The 14,965-nt window shown below is 51.5% G+C and overlaps 1 protein-coding gene across 1 annotated transcript in view; it reads left to right on the top strand.

The window, feature by feature from the left end:
* The window catches only part of CACNA1B (calcium voltage-gated channel subunit alpha1 B), a 198,063-nt gene that overhangs the window by 175,588 nt on the left and 7,510 nt on the right, over positions 1-14,965 (top strand). The window contains exons 38-41 of the mRNA XM_077771531.1: positions 45-172; positions 5,839-5,935; positions 8,881-8,989; positions 14,374-14,481. Of these exons, the coding sequence (XP_077627657.1) occupies positions 45-172; positions 5,839-5,935; positions 8,881-8,989; positions 14,374-14,481 (442 nt within the window). The remainder of the gene's footprint in view (positions 1-44; positions 173-5,838; positions 5,936-8,880; positions 8,990-14,373; positions 14,482-14,965) is intronic.

The raw sequence follows: 14,965 nt of genomic DNA, 5'->3' as shown, positions 1-14,965 counted from the left end.
GCTGCGGTCTCTTTATGTCACCCATTCTCCTTCCTGTCCTACAGATGTTGAACCTCTTTGTGGCCGTGATCATGGACAATTTTGAGTACCTTACACGGGACTCTTCCATCCTAGGGCCTCACCACCTGGACGAGTTCATCCGGGTCTGGGCTGAGTACGACCCGGCTGCGTGGTGAGTGGCCCCCATGCTCCGTGGCCCTCAGGGCGGTCCATGCCACGGATCTTGGGACAAGGCTGGGTGGCTTCAGATCTGTGTCATGTGAGCACCCCCTCCGGTTTTGCTCAGGCCCACATAGTGGGTGTGGGGTCCCCTGCAGGTGCCACTCCCCTTCTCACGCAGCGGTGCTTTTACACCACTCCCTAGGCTGAGAAACGCTGTCTGAGACCTCAGTCCAACCCTCAGGAGGTTCCCGGGGGTCTGTGAGTCTCAGAGCCCTTGCTGAATGGGAGTGTCCTGTCTCCACACAGGTCTGTCACGAGAGGGTCATGGAGGGTCGCCCCTCAAGGGCGAGGGTGTGGACACAGCAGGAGGGCCATCTGTTGGGGCCTCACCATCCAAATGAAGCTTGGAGGCCGTAGTGGCAGAAATAACATTCTCCCCGATGGTCTCAGGCCTCTCCCTCTCTGCCATGTCCCTTGGGAACAGGAGCCAACATGCATCTGTGTGTCCCCAGCCCAGGCTGCAAATAGTGGGTGCTTGGTGAACTTTTGCTGAAATTGAAGGAGCTACCAGGAAGGGTCTAGCATGCATAAGACCCTTTGGTCGTGGTAGGAAAGGTTTACTGAATTGCATAAGTGAGGGGTGATTTGTTTCCAGACAGAGCAAGTGTGTCATGAGGGGACTGGCTTGGGTTGGAAGGTTGTTCTGTGATTCATGGGAGGGTCCTGCACACCCAGCCAGGACATACTTTTCATCCTCGGGGCTAGCAAAGTAGCCCGGACTCACCATCTGCCCATTTGTCTGTGTCTTCATCACTCGCTCATTCACTTGCTTATTCATTCTTTTCACTCTCTCAAGTGGATACTTGAGTCGTTAGGGCATGCTCTCTGCAAGGCCGAGCACAGGACATGGAGGGGCCGAGAGACCTGGGTGCTGGGTGAGGCGCAGGCCTGCTCAGTGCCTTCCTCGCTCGAGGTGAGCGCTCAGCAGACATGAATGCGAATGAATAGTGCATCAGTAAGTGGGTGCGTCCGTCCCTTCCCTCACTCGAAGGGAGCAAGAAGACTGTGAAGGTGGGATGTAGCCTCTTCCTGCCTCCTCTCTCTGGGCTTCGCCGCCCATGCTCCTCTCACACAGCTGGGTTTGGTCGCCTCTTGTGTGGTAGAAGCCTGGAAGAGATGGTCAGTGTCCTCACGGCAGGGACCTTACTGCTCACAGAGTGCCTGAGGTTTTACCTATTTTTCCCTCAACTGAAGCTCAGCATGAGACGTGCTCCAGAGCTCTCTGACCCCCTAAGCTCCTGAAGACCTGGGAGCTCGGCAGGGCTCCCGAACCGCACTCTCACCCAGCCTTCCTAGAGCCCCTACCCCTTCCTGTGAGGATCCAGAAAGGTGCTGCGTGAGGCCCTTCCCAGGCTGGGCAAACCCTGGAACCTCTGGCTACATCAGCAACTTTAGGGCACTTCCAGGCCTATAGTGTCTCTGGGTGTTTTTCACTGTAATGAAAACTGCATCGTTTTCACACAGTGCAGAGCAAGTGTGGCTGTTATTAATGTTTCATGGTGTGTGTAGGTGACCATTTTTGTGGTTGGAGAGTCCTGTCATTTTGCTGATGCATCAGCACCTTGGCCCTGCAGTGCTTAGTATCATTCTGGCACCCATAGGCCCAGGGAGTAGGCCTGGGTTCTCTGGTCGGGAGGGCCCTGGCAGGTCAGAGGGCTGGAGAGACTCCAAGTAAGGCAGGCTTGAGGCTTATTCTAGAAGCTCTTCCAGACTGTGGTCTAAAGGCATGCTACTGTTTCTGGGCACATTGTTTGTAGAGATTGTGCGGCAGAGAAACAGAGATGCTATATGGGATGTGACTTGGACCAAGGGACAGAGGCCGGTCAGTGCAGGCCTGTGAGAGGGGAGGACTTCCCCCTAATCTTTATGAACTATAGACCTAGGACTTCCCCTACTCTAGCCACAGGTGGAGCAGCACTGGACTTGGGCCAGACTGTGACTTTGCAATGGTGCACAGGGTTTCCCAAATCCAGAGTTCTGAACGTGGGGCCCCTGGAAGGCAGGCCGGGAGCATGGTAAAGGAGGTGCTTATGGAAGAGTAGATAGCAACTAGAAGCTCACCCCAGAGGTGACATCTGGGAAATAGCACACAAGACCATGGTCCACAAGTAGCACAGATGTGGGCCACAACTAACACTCAGACTTGCTGCTCCCACCTGTGGCTGGGGCTGGAAACGTAGCTTGCCTCCAGATGGTAGGAGATGGGAAGGACCAGCAGAGACAGCTGAGTGGTTGGAGACTGAACCCGTATCCTAGGCAGGACAGAGGGTGCTTTGAACCTTTCAGTAGCCTCCATGGCAGATGCAAGGATGTGGTCATCTTTATAACCCAGGGGGCCACTCTGGAGAGACTTAGAAACAACGCGATTTTGTGAAATTTCCCAAGCTTTCATATGTGTGTGTATGTATGTGTTTGCACCTGTGTGGCTATGTGAATGTGTGTGCAAGTGTATACGTGTGTGTATGGACGTGTTTGTGCATATGTGTACAGGTGTGTGCACACATGTAGCACGTGTGTATGCACGTGTGTAGCAGACACACGTGTGCTCATGCGCACATGGTTTGTGTGTGTGTACAAGCACGTACATATGTGATTGTGTGCAAGTGTGTGAATGCAGCGCATGTTTGTGTGTACGTGTGCATGGGTATACACGGGCATATGCATTTGTGTGCGTGTGTGTGAATGCACGTGTACCTGGATACATACATGCACGTGTGTGCGCACACGTGCATGCTGTGGAGAGATGAAGAAGGCATGGGCTTGTTGCTTTCTGGTGCTGCCTTCTCTCATCCTCCGTGTTGTTGCTGCCTTGCTTGGTGGTGAAGTGTAGAGACTCAAAAGGAGAGTCACAGTCAAACCCTCTGTGAGCAGTCTGTCAATTCACCTTGATGTTCATCCATCTGCCCAGCCAACATTCCTGAGCATCCGCCGTGTGCTGGGGACTGGGGGCCTGTAGGTGCAGCAAGTGTGTGCTCTCAGGACGCTGAGCCCAATAGGGCTGTGGGAGGGCAGAAGACCACAGTGTGAGGCAAGGGCATTTGAGGAGGGAGAGACCCTGTGTGGCTGGTGAGTCAGGGGAGGTAACATCTGAACCAAACTTAAGAGGGTAGAAAGGATTGAGCTGTAGAGAAGGAGGTAGAGGCAGCGGTGAAGGGAAGGGAGTCTGTCTGATGGAGAAGAGAGCGCACTGCAAAGGGGCCGGAAGGGGGCTTGGACAGGTTGAGAAGGCCTTGAAATTTGAGAGAAACAAGTAGCTTTGGCTTTGTTTTGTAGACAGTGAGGACAGTTTTTGAGTTGGAGTGACAGTATTATGCCCCTCCTTTTCATCTGGTGCCATCTGAGGCATCTGATGGTGGAAGAGAGAAGATGAGCCAAAGAACAGGCTGTAAATTGGGTTGGGGTGATTATTGGGGCTGGGTGTTCACCATGCTCCCAGCCCCTTTGTGCTCGGTCCTTTGGGTCCAGTTAGAATTAGCAAGCACCTTTGGTGTGGCCCAAGTGGGGCTTCTTCCTTCTTCCAACTTTTCCAAAAGTAGTTTGGAGCTGATTGCACTGAGGAGGTTCACAGTACGGGAGAGAGAGACATCAGCATTGGCCGGGGTGCCACCCTGCGACCAGGGGGTCTTTAGCTGGACCAGCAGATTCCAGGGGATTCAGGAGGCAGGGACAGTCAGGAGAGCCAGGCACCGGGTCTCAGGCACTCAGGGAACAAGCGGAGGGGCCGCAGAGTGGGTGGGTGAGCAAGGCCCTGGGAGAGATGGACCGGCGGTTTCCATGTGTGCACAGTGGGAGCTTGGGACAGGGGCTGGCACTTGTTCTGTACAGTGTGTCTCCTGCCTGCATCAGGCTCTGGAAATTCCTTTGGGATTGCTGTGCCTCCCAGGCTGTCCCAGCCCCAGCATTCCCTGTGGGGAGCNCGGGCTCATCGTGCCTCGGTTGCCATAACCTGTGACATTTCCTTTCCAGTTGCCGGATTCATTATAAGGATATGTACAGTTTGTTGCGTTGTATTGCGCCACCCGTTGGCTTAGGGAAGAACTGCCCTCGTAGGTTGGCCTACAAGGTTTGCAACTTCAGAGCCTCCATCCGACATACTCTTCCCTGCCCGAAATGCAGACACAGCACACACTCCCTGCCTGGTTTGGGAATGACGACACCTCACCTCTCTCTCCTCCCGTGCTGCCCTGCCCCGCACTCCAACCTCCTGGACGCTTTGGTCCCCCATCTAATCTCCCGACCCCTCCAGCTGGCTGGGGAGAGGCAGCCTTCCGAGGCAGTGCACACGAAGCTTTCCGGCTGGGCCTTGAGGGCAGGGGTCGGCCGCTGGGTGGGAGCCGGGGGCCAGGCCCTGCCTGTGCCAAGGAAACAGCTGTCTTACGCCTCCAGGCTCTCAAGTGGGTGCTAATAGTCAGATAGGCCTGCGGCCAAGGGCCCCAGAGGAGGGGAGCAGGGGCACCAGCAGACCAGGAGCAGCTGCCCCTCCCAGTCTGAAGAGCCCAGCAACCCAGGGGTTTCTGGTCCCTGGGGGAGGAAAGGACAGCGGTAGTGGAGGCCCAGAGGCAGGCCCTCCGGCTTCACCTCTGGATTGATTCAGTCAACCAAGGCTGGGCACCCTGGGAGGAGGGCCAGGCCCTGGGGCAGACATGCCCGCCAGGAAAATGTGGTCCCTTTTCTCTCCTGGGTGGCCTGAACCCAACTGTGTCTCTGGGACCCCAAGCAGGTCCCATAGGCAGGTACCCCCAGGGTTGATGAGGCAGCAGGCCTGGTGGCCTGTCCGCCTTGGGAAGGCAGAGTCATTGGCCCCCAGACACCTCCCTGGATCTGGAGCCTCGTCCCACTTGTTGGCCCCAGCCCTGTCCCTGGTGTGCTGTCAGGAGGGTGCAAGAGTGGCCCCAAGCCACGTCCCACCCCAGCTGCCCACCACGCCCCACGCCCCTCGCCCCCATCCCCGCAGTCTCCCATTTCCTGCCCAGCCCTGACTCCCAGCAGCAGCCCTGCCCTGGGCGGCCTCGGGCGTCTCTGGGCTTGGAGCAGGACTCACCCTTCAAGTTTGTCTCTAGAGCCTCGGGACTCCTTGCAGAACAGCGTGGCTCTCACTCTAGTTTTCTGGCTTGTTTTAGAGTTTTCTCCACTTTTTTAGCCTCTAGGCTAACTTGGAAGCAAATTGAGCATTAAGGAAAGCTGATGTTTCTGCCGTGGTTCTCAGGCCGGCCTCATCGGTCATGTAATTCTGTCTGCCAGCTCTCCCGGCATGGTGAAACCGCTCTTTTCTGATTTGGCATTATCTGTGGTTTCTAAAAGTGTAAAATCAGAAGTTGACAACCCAAAGCCGCCCCGATGCAGCCCTTCCTCATCCCTCCATGTTCATTAGCTCAGACGTCACCCCTGCCCGCTGCCCTGCGTGGGGCTGGAGTGTGGAGGTGAGGCTGGGGGGGGCAAGGAGGGGATCGAGTCAAGCAGAAAAGTCCCTCATTTTACGTATTTTGACTTTGGCATTTAATCTGACGCTGGTTAACTGGATCTGTTTTCTTGTCTGCTTCCTCCCCCCGCCCCCCTCCTGCCGCACCCCTCCTGTGGACCCCACTCTGCCTCTGCCTCTCTGGGCCGGGTCTCCAGTGGGCGCATCAGTTACAATGACATGTTTGAGATGCTGAAACACATGTCCCCGCCCCTGGGGCTGGGGAAGAAATGCCCTGCTCGAGTTGCATACAAGGTAGACCCCGACCCTGCACCCTGGAGGCTGGCTGTGCTGGGGGCTGGTCTCCTGTCTCCTCTCGGGCTTGTCCGTCTGTCTGCCGCTCTGCTGTCTCACTGTTTTCTTCCTTTTCCCTGCTCCAACCATCTCCTCTACGTTCCCAGACAGAGGGACACATACACCCGGCCCTTGTCCCTGCAGGTCTGCCCCCTTTGAGAGCCCCCGAAAGGCTCAGGAAGACGGAGCCAGAGCCCTCCACCTGCCTCGTTCCCTTTCCTTCTCTTTCCTGGAAATTAGGAGACAGACCAGCCTTTTGACAGAAGCGTTTTTTGCTCTGGGCTCAGGACCACACTCAGCTCCTCTGGCCCATAAACACCTGATGAGGGTGGACTTATCCAGCCCTCAGGGTCTGACCCGGGAGTAGTAGGGGCCTGAAGGGCCTCTGGTGTACCTGACTCAGCACATGCAGAATTTCCCCGGGCCTGGGCTGTTGTCAGCCTGGGGAGGAACATCTCCAGGGCTTTGTTAAGTTCCACAGAGGGAAGGAGGCGCTGTGGCATTAAGAAGGAAAGGGTACCAAGGAGAGGCATCCTTCTGTCATTCCTGGGGCTGCAGGGTAAAGACAGTCTCAGGGGCCCAGGTAGGCCCATGCCCCCTCTCCCAGGAGGCTGAGTTGCAAAGAGGGGGTAAACTGAGGGACACCTCCAGGCCTCCCTTCTGGGGGGCAAGCAGGTCACATGGCCCAGCCCCAAGCCTGCTCCCTCCTGCCCACGTGCCCTCACCCACACCCATGGGTGTGTCACCCCCACCTTGGTGTGTAAGCACCTTCCATCCCTCCAGCACCCCCACCCCTGCTCTGCACTGAGAGCCCTCCTGCCATCCCCAGCGCTCCCAGAAAACAGAGCTGGCCCAAGTCCTACGGCTCAACCAGCATGTGTCTGGAGCCTCCTTGTCACCACCCTCTTTCTGAGCAAGCTTCCCACCAGAGCTTTCATCTCTCTGGTTCTGTCCACGTTGTCTGTCTCTGTGCTCTAGATCTAGGCATGCATCTGTCCGTTGGCTCAGCACAGCCTTTGGAAGCCAAGTGGCTCCTTCAAGCCACAGACAGATGCCTCTCATGTCTTCCTCGGCCCTCCCCTGTGGCATGCATGTTGTGCCTGCCTGGAGGCCTGCATGCAAGGCTGTAGCTTTGTGTCCAAGAAGGAGAGTTCTGTCCACACCGATACCTGAGGCCAGGTTGGGCATGCAGGGCCCTCATGGGCTGGCCTTTAAGGCCCCTCCACAGCTGTGCTGGCCAGCTCCAAGGTTCTGGTCATGAATAGACCAGGGGAGGCCTGGGGTGGGTAGAAATGGATGCTTGGGGAGCCAGTGAGGGCCCAGGAGATGCACAGAGTAGTGTGACCACGAGGGTCTAGGCCCAGGGTGGAGATGCCTGTCTGTCTGCCTTGGCCTTGCCCTTCTAGGGCCTAGGCAGGCAGAGGAGAGCCTCTGGTGAAGTTGTCCTGGACAGAGCTCTCTTCTCTTGGAAATCACCTACTTGCTCCTCTTTCATGCTGGAACCTGACTTCTTGACTCCCCTGGAAAGGAGTCCCTCTGCCTCTTCTACTGCCATCGGTGCTAGTCTGCAGGGACCCTGTGCTCTGGAAAGCCAGTTTTCCTGATGTGCATCACACAGGTGATGTGTGAGGTCCTGGGACCACGATTGGATGTGCCAGGTGGGGCTTTGCCAGCATTCAGCGGGGGAAGAGTCTGGGCTTTTGTCTCTAGCCACCCACTTTCCATTAGGCTGAAGACTGGATTTGGAGCCAAGACGCTGCGGGCAGGGCTGGGGGCCCAACCCAGAGGGGAAGAGAGGCTGCCGTGTCGCAGGATACTGGCTTGGCAGAGGGCAGGCAGACCCCAGAGAGGGACCCTGTTCTCCCATCTCTAATTCTATCATGTGGTAGAGGACAAGAGGCTGCTGGGAAAAGACAGGTGGATCACAGTGTCCCTAGGGCTCCCCCTGGTCAGCTTGGTGACCTTCCATGCTGAGGACATTCCAGACACACGAGGGATACTTTTGCTCCCAGAGATCACATAAGTTCTCAGAGCCTCAGGCTCTGGGCAGCTGCTGGCTATATCCGGAGGTCTATGGTGTAGACACATGTCTGTCTCCAGCTGTTCTGTCCTTGAAAAATGAAGAGAGGAAAGGGGAAACAGGGAACAAAGAAGCAGGGCCCTGCCCCAGTCTGGTCTGGAGTACTTTTATTCCTGTGCGATGGGCCTGAGCTCCCTGCCAGCCTTCACACTGGCCCTGTGCAGTCCCATCTTTTCTGGGTCCTTCTGACTGGAAGGTGCTGGCTGCTTTGGGCAAGTTACATCAGACATCTCTTCCAGGCCCCCTGGCTGGGTGGTGAGAGACAGAAGTCTTCCTGGGGTGGAGGGACGCCTCACTGGGAACTGGACCTCAGAGCTGTGCTCTTGGCCATCCTACCCCTTGCCCAGTATGCTCTAGGCTGTGGGTGGAGGAGATGACATTGGGCAAAGCTATAAGGGCGGGAGTCTCCCCTCCTGTCTCTGGGCTCTCCCAGGGCGCCCCAAGCTCAGTTCCGCAGCCCAGACTCTTCCCTCTTCATCCTAGGCCATATCCATTTGTTCTAGCCTTGGGGAGGGGTCCTTCTGGCTAAGCACGTTCCTGTTCTTTCAGAGGGATCCAGGCTTCTGGCTTAGCCTCCTTCTACAGTCTTTACCCAGACTTCTTTTCTGCAGCTAGGAGAATCCTCAGCTCAGATGAGGGTGGGGGTCCAAGGGTGAGTGTGAATGCTGGCAAAACTCCCAGCCACCCGACCTTGCTTGGCCATGGGCACCTGCAGAAGCTACTTCCAGGAGGCCAAGCCCAGCCTCTAGGGGCTTCGAGCACCTTGTAGTCCTGTGGCGGAGGGACCCTGGTAGGCATGGCCCTGACCTGCTTCCCTTGTCCCTAGCGCCTGGTTCGCATGAACATGCCCATCTCCAATGAGGACATGACTGTCCACTTCACGTCCACGCTGATGGCCCTCATTCGGACCGCACTGGAGATCAAGCTGGCTCCAGGTGAGCAAGGCAGCATCTGGGGAGGGCACCAAGCCAGGGCCGGGCAATGCACTTCAGAGACACCCCCAGGTGGGTGTGCAGGGAGGAGGGTGAGGGGGCTTGTCTGGAGGGGAGTGAGGACAGCTGCCCATGGCACCTCTGTTGGGCACTGACTTTATCCCCCGGTAACCATCCCGCACGTGAGCATTTTTATGATCCCGTTTTCCTGAGGGATCTGAGGTGCAGTGAGATTAACTGACTTGTCCCAGTTACCCAGAGCTAGAGTGTGGTGGAGCCAGAACACAGCCTGGCCCAGGTTCACATGAGTCAGCACCCTTACAGGGTGAAGAGTCTGCCCACTCACCGTAGTGAGCCCAGTTCCGGTCAGATCCTCTCCTGAGCTAACTGACAGGAGCACACAGCCTGTGCCAGATCTAGGGGAGAACAAGCTCTAGTGTGTCCTTTCCACCTTCATCTTCGTATAATGACTGCTTTATCTTCACAGAGAAAATTAGAGCCACTGGAGGGGATCTGCACCATCCCTACCCCCAAACTCCCCTCCTGGCTGCACCATGCCCTTGAGCTCAGCCACAGGCATGGATGAGTCAGGGCCAGTCCCCACCTTCTCATCCTCTCCCGAAGATGTCAAGCTAAAAATTCTGTACCCTGCTTCTTGTCTCATCCATTTTTTCTATATATTACATTATCTGTATCAATGTGTAAGCATACTAGTATCTCTCCCATCTTTAAAAGGTTTTCTTCCCCCTCCATTGGCTTCCCTGTTTTTATTTTTTCCTTTATCACAACCAGCTCCTTGAGAGACTGGTCCGTATTGCCTCTCTGATTTCAGGCTGCATTTGGGCTTTCACTGCAACAGTGGACTGCTCTTGTAAAGCTCTCCAGGGACCTCCACGTGCTCAGCCCTTATCTTACTTACCTACCAGCAGCCTTTCCTCCGCTGTCACCTCCTTCCTTTTGAACCCCTCTGATGTTTCTTGTTCTGTTTTCTCTTGTCTCCCACCCTCTGAATGTCACTATGCATCTCAGACCGTTCTCTTTGCCACCTTTGTCATTCCATCTATTCTTATGGCTCTAAATATTATGAATTTCAACATTTGGGTTTCTAGTCCCAACTCCAGACATGTATGTACCTCATGTGAGGTGTTACATGAAGGAAGTTGTTTACCATCTCCACTCGGAGATGTTCCAAAGTTCCCGTGCCCAGACTTGAGCACCACATATTCCCCCTGGTCTTTCCCACCTCCATCAGCGGGAACTCTGTTCTTCAGTTAGTCACTCAAGCCAAACCCTTTATAGTCATTCTCCCTTCCTCCTTTTTTTCCCCTTCCTCCAGTTCTGATCCATATCTGGTCTCTTGTCATATCTTCAGATTCTACCTTCAAAACACACCAGAACATGATCACTTGTTTGCCCTCTCCCACTGCCAGCTCCTCGTCCAAGCCACACTCTCCTGGGTCTTGACTAGATTGTTTTAGTAGCTGCTCATTGGTCTGCTTCTGCCCTTGTCTGCCTTCAACATAACACTCAATAACTTCAGCAACTTAAATGAAATAGAAAACTTCATGGACACAAACTGTCAAGATCATTCAAGAATAGATTACCTGAGTGGGTTAAAAAAAAAGTAAGCGAGAGGGGCACCTGGGTGGCTCAGTGGTTAAGCATCCGACTTCGGCTCAGGTCATGATCTCACAGTTCGTGGGTTTGAGCCCTGTGTCGGGCTCTGTGCTGACAGCTCAGAGCCTGGAGCCTGCTTCACATTCTGTATCTCCCTCTCTCTCTGACACTCCCCTGCTCGCTCGCTCGCTCTCTTTCTCTCTCTCCTCAGAAATAAATAAAAACATTAAATTTTTTTTTAAAAGTAAGAGAGAATCTGAGTAGCACTATATTTATTAAAGAAATTAAATTATAGTGAAAAGCCTTCCAACCAAGAAAATCCCAGCCCCAGTTAGGTCCATAAGTGAAATCTACCAAGCATTTAAGGAGGAAATAATACCAATTCTCTATAAAAATCTTTCAGAAAGTATAAAAAGAGAGGATATTTCTCAACTTACTCTATGATGCTAGCATGACTCTGATACTAAGACTAGACAAAGACATTATAAGAAAAGAAAATTTCAGACCAATATCCCTCATGACTGTAGGCACAAAAATATTCAACACAATTTTAGCAAATTGAATCTAGCTATATATATAATATGATATATATCACATATCATACCTTATGTGTGTGTGTGTGTGTGTGTGTGTGTGTGTGTTTGATGACCAAAGTAGAGTTTATTCCAGGAATGCAAGTTGAGTTCAAGTTTAAAAATCAATCAATGTAATTTAATATGTCAAAGAAGTAAAACTATATTATCATCTCCATAGATACAGAAAAAGCATTTCATAAAATTATGTATCTATTCATGATTGTTAAAATTCTGCATAGACTAGAAATCAAAGGAAACTCCCTCAATCTGATCAAGGATATTTGTGAAAAACCTTCAGGGATTAACACTCTTAACAAAGACTGACTCTGTCCCCCTAAGATCAAGAACAAAGAAAGGATGTTTACTGTCACCATTCTTGTTCAACATCATACTTTAGGTTATTGTCATTGTAATGTTAAGGAAAAGAAATAGGAGGCATACCAATTGGAAAGGAAGAAATAAATCTGCCTCTATTCACAATTTATCTGATCGTCATTAGAGAAAATCTGAAAGACTCTAATAAAAAGTTAATAAAACAGAGGCATCTGCAAGCCAAGGAATTTCAAGGATGGCTGAGAACCACCAGCATCTAGAAACAGGCAAGGAAGGGGGCGCCTGGGTGGCTTAGTCGGTTGAGCATCCGACTTTCGCTTAGGTCATGATCACACGGTTCGTGGGTTCGAGCCCCGCGTCGGGCTCTGTGCTGACTGCCAGCTCAGAGCTCAGAGCCTGGAGCCTGTTTCGGTCTGTGACTCCCTCTCTCTCTGACCCTCCCCTGCTCACGCTGTCTCTCTCTCTCTCCTAGAAATAAATAAAACATTAAAAAAATTAAAAAAAAAAAAAGAAACAGGCAAGGAAGGATTCTTCATCAGAGAATTTGGAGGGCACACAGCCACGTGAATACCTTGCTTTTGAGCTTCTGGCTTCCAGAGCTAAAATAATAAATCCCTATTGTTTCAAGCCATTAAAAAAAAGTTATTAAAACTAATACACAAGTATAGCATGGTCACAGGACACAAGATCAATAGATAGGAAGAAAATGTATTTCTATGTATCAGCAATTAAGAATTGAAATGGAAAAAAATTTCCATTAAATTTGCACCAAAAACATGAGATACCTCTGTGTTGCCAGATAACTCTAAAAAGTGTATATGTGAGATTTGTATGTTGCAGATTTCAGAACATTGACTGAAAGAATCAAAGAAGACCCAAATAAATCAAGCAGTGCATCATAGCAATGCATCAAGTCATGCATTGGAAGACTCCATATTTTCATGATGTCAGTTCTTCCTATATTGATCAATAGAATCAGTCAATTTTAACCCAGTCAAAATCCCTGCAACCTTTTTAGGCAGAAATGTACAAACTGACTCTGAAATGTGTATAGAAAAGCAAAAGAACTTGAATAACAAACAATTTTGGAAGAATAACAAAGTTGGAAAATGCACTCTACCTGAATCAAAGACTTTCTGTAAAGCATGTTAATCACAGTGTGTGGTGTTAGTGACAGGACAGAGACATAAATCAGTGGAACAATAGAGACTCACACTTACATTTCAATGTTTTTTTTTGTTTTTTGTTTTTTTTTTTGGTAAGGTGTAAAGGCAATTAATGAAGAAAAGAATTATTTCAACAAATGATACTGGAAAAACTTAGACAATTATGTGATAAAAAAAAAAAAGGAAAAAAATCTTGACATTTAGTGTCTTAGTCTTCTTGGGTTGCCCTAACAAAATACTATAACTCAGTGGCTTAAACACAGAAATTTATGTCTCACAGTCTGGAGGCTGAAAGTCCAAGTCAAGGTGTCGGAAGGTAGGTTTCATTGTGGGGCCTGGTCACCTCCCCGCTATGTGCTTATGTGGCCTTTCCTTGAGTCCCTGCAGAGAGTGAGCGAATTTTCTGGTGTCTCTTCTTACAAGGACACTTATGACTTCATTTCACGTTAATTACCTCCTTCTAGGCCTTATCTATGAATACAGTCACAATGAGGGCATACATACAAAGAAAACATATACCTACACAAAAACGCATAAGCAAATGTTTACAACTTTATTCCATAACCACCTCAAAATGTAAGCAACTCAAATGTCCACAATTGGTGAATGGGTAAGCAAACTGTGGACTATCTGTACAATGAGATAGTACTCAGCATTCAAAAGGAACAGACTACTGGTACATTCAGCAACATGGATGAATCTCAAATGCATCATGTTGAGTTGAAAAAGTCGTACTCAAAAGCCAATACACCGTGTGATGTCATTTGTCTGACATTCTGGAGAAGGCAAAAAAACTGAGACAGAAAATACATGAGTGATGGGATGGGATGGATGGGAGGAGGCTAAGGGGTCAGCTCCAAAGGGAACAAACAGAGGGACTTTGGCAGTGGTGCAGTGTACATGTCTCTGTTGTGGTGGATACATGGCTTTAGGCATCTACCAAAATTCATCAAATGGGCTAACTAAAAAGGGTGAATTTCACTGTATATACATTATACCATGGTAAACCTGATTGTTTAAAAAAATAAAAAAGATAAATCCAAGTATTCTGTCCATCTGCTCAGCACCCTCTGCTGCTTCCATCTCAGCATCTGCACCCGGCACTTCCTGCCCTCCCCTCCCCCATGAGCCTTGCTGTCCTGGCTCACTATGTAGCACTCTAAGGGCTTTGCACCCCTCATCCCTTCCTGCCTACAGGCTCTTACACACACTCCACCTTCTCATGAGACCTTTCCTGACTACTGTATCCAAAATCCCTCCCCCCTTGGCTTTTTCTGCACTCAACATACTGGATTTTAACTTACTGCCACTTTATTGCTGATTAATGCCACATCATGCCACCAGGGAAGCTCCTTTGTTTTTGTTCCATCACCTAGAACAGTACCTGGCATGTGGGTTGTTCCCTGAGAAGTTCTGAATGGGTGGATGAATGGCTGGACCGCCACCGAATTGCGTCTCCACTCCCAGGGGCTACACACATGCACCACTGTCTCGAGGCAGGTTTCCAGCAGGAGCTCTGACAGCCGGCATGGCGTGTTTCTTCCCGTTTGGCCTTTCTCTGAGCACTGTGTTTGCCCTAATTCCCCCCTATACCACACCTTTCCCCGCCAGCCCCAGCTCTGCCTACTCCCCCGAGGGGGCCTATGGGACAGCCCCTTACATCTTTATTCCCCTCCACACCCTTGTCGCATCCTAGCTGGCACGAAGCAGCATCAGTGTGACGCAGAGTTAAGGAAGGAGATTTCCTCTGTGTGGGCCAATCTGCCCCAGAAGACGCTGGATTTACTGGTGCCACCTCATAAACGTAAGTGAGGGCAGGAAATTCCCCATCCTCACCCCCTTTTTGTGTCCAACCCAGAGGCAGAGCTGGGAGACCTGGGCCAGGGAAGCCTTGTAGATAGTCTAGACTTAGTTTCCACCTGCAGGAAAAATGGTCTTATAAGCCAGTACACAGGGCTGTGTGTGTGTGTGTGTGTGTGTGTGTGTGTGTGTGTTGGGGCAGGGGGAGTGACCTGGGATTTATTCTGTGACCACAGTCACCCACACTCTTGGTGGTGGATATACTTCAAAAAATCCAGAGAAAAGCAAGGAGACTCCTACAGTCAGAGATGCCAAAAAGGATGAGGTGCTTAAAGATTAAACTCCACATCCACTCTTTTGGGAGGAGACTGAGGGCCGTGTGGGGACAGTCAGTGCATCTCCAGGGGGTACTTGCTGAGTGTCAGGAGGCGCCACGTGAGGACTGTGCAACTTTGGGCCAAGCCCTGTACTTCCGCCTGAGTGTGTCC

The sequence above is a fragment of the Crocuta crocuta genome, unplaced genomic scaffold (genome assembly GCF_008692635.1).
Source record: "Crocuta crocuta isolate KB4526 unplaced genomic scaffold, BGI_CrCroc_1.0 scaffold1013, whole genome shotgun sequence".
NCBI classification, from domain to species: Eukaryota; Metazoa; Chordata; class Mammalia; order Carnivora; family Hyaenidae; genus Crocuta; species Crocuta crocuta.
This window is presented reverse-complemented; position numbering and strand designations above follow the sequence as displayed.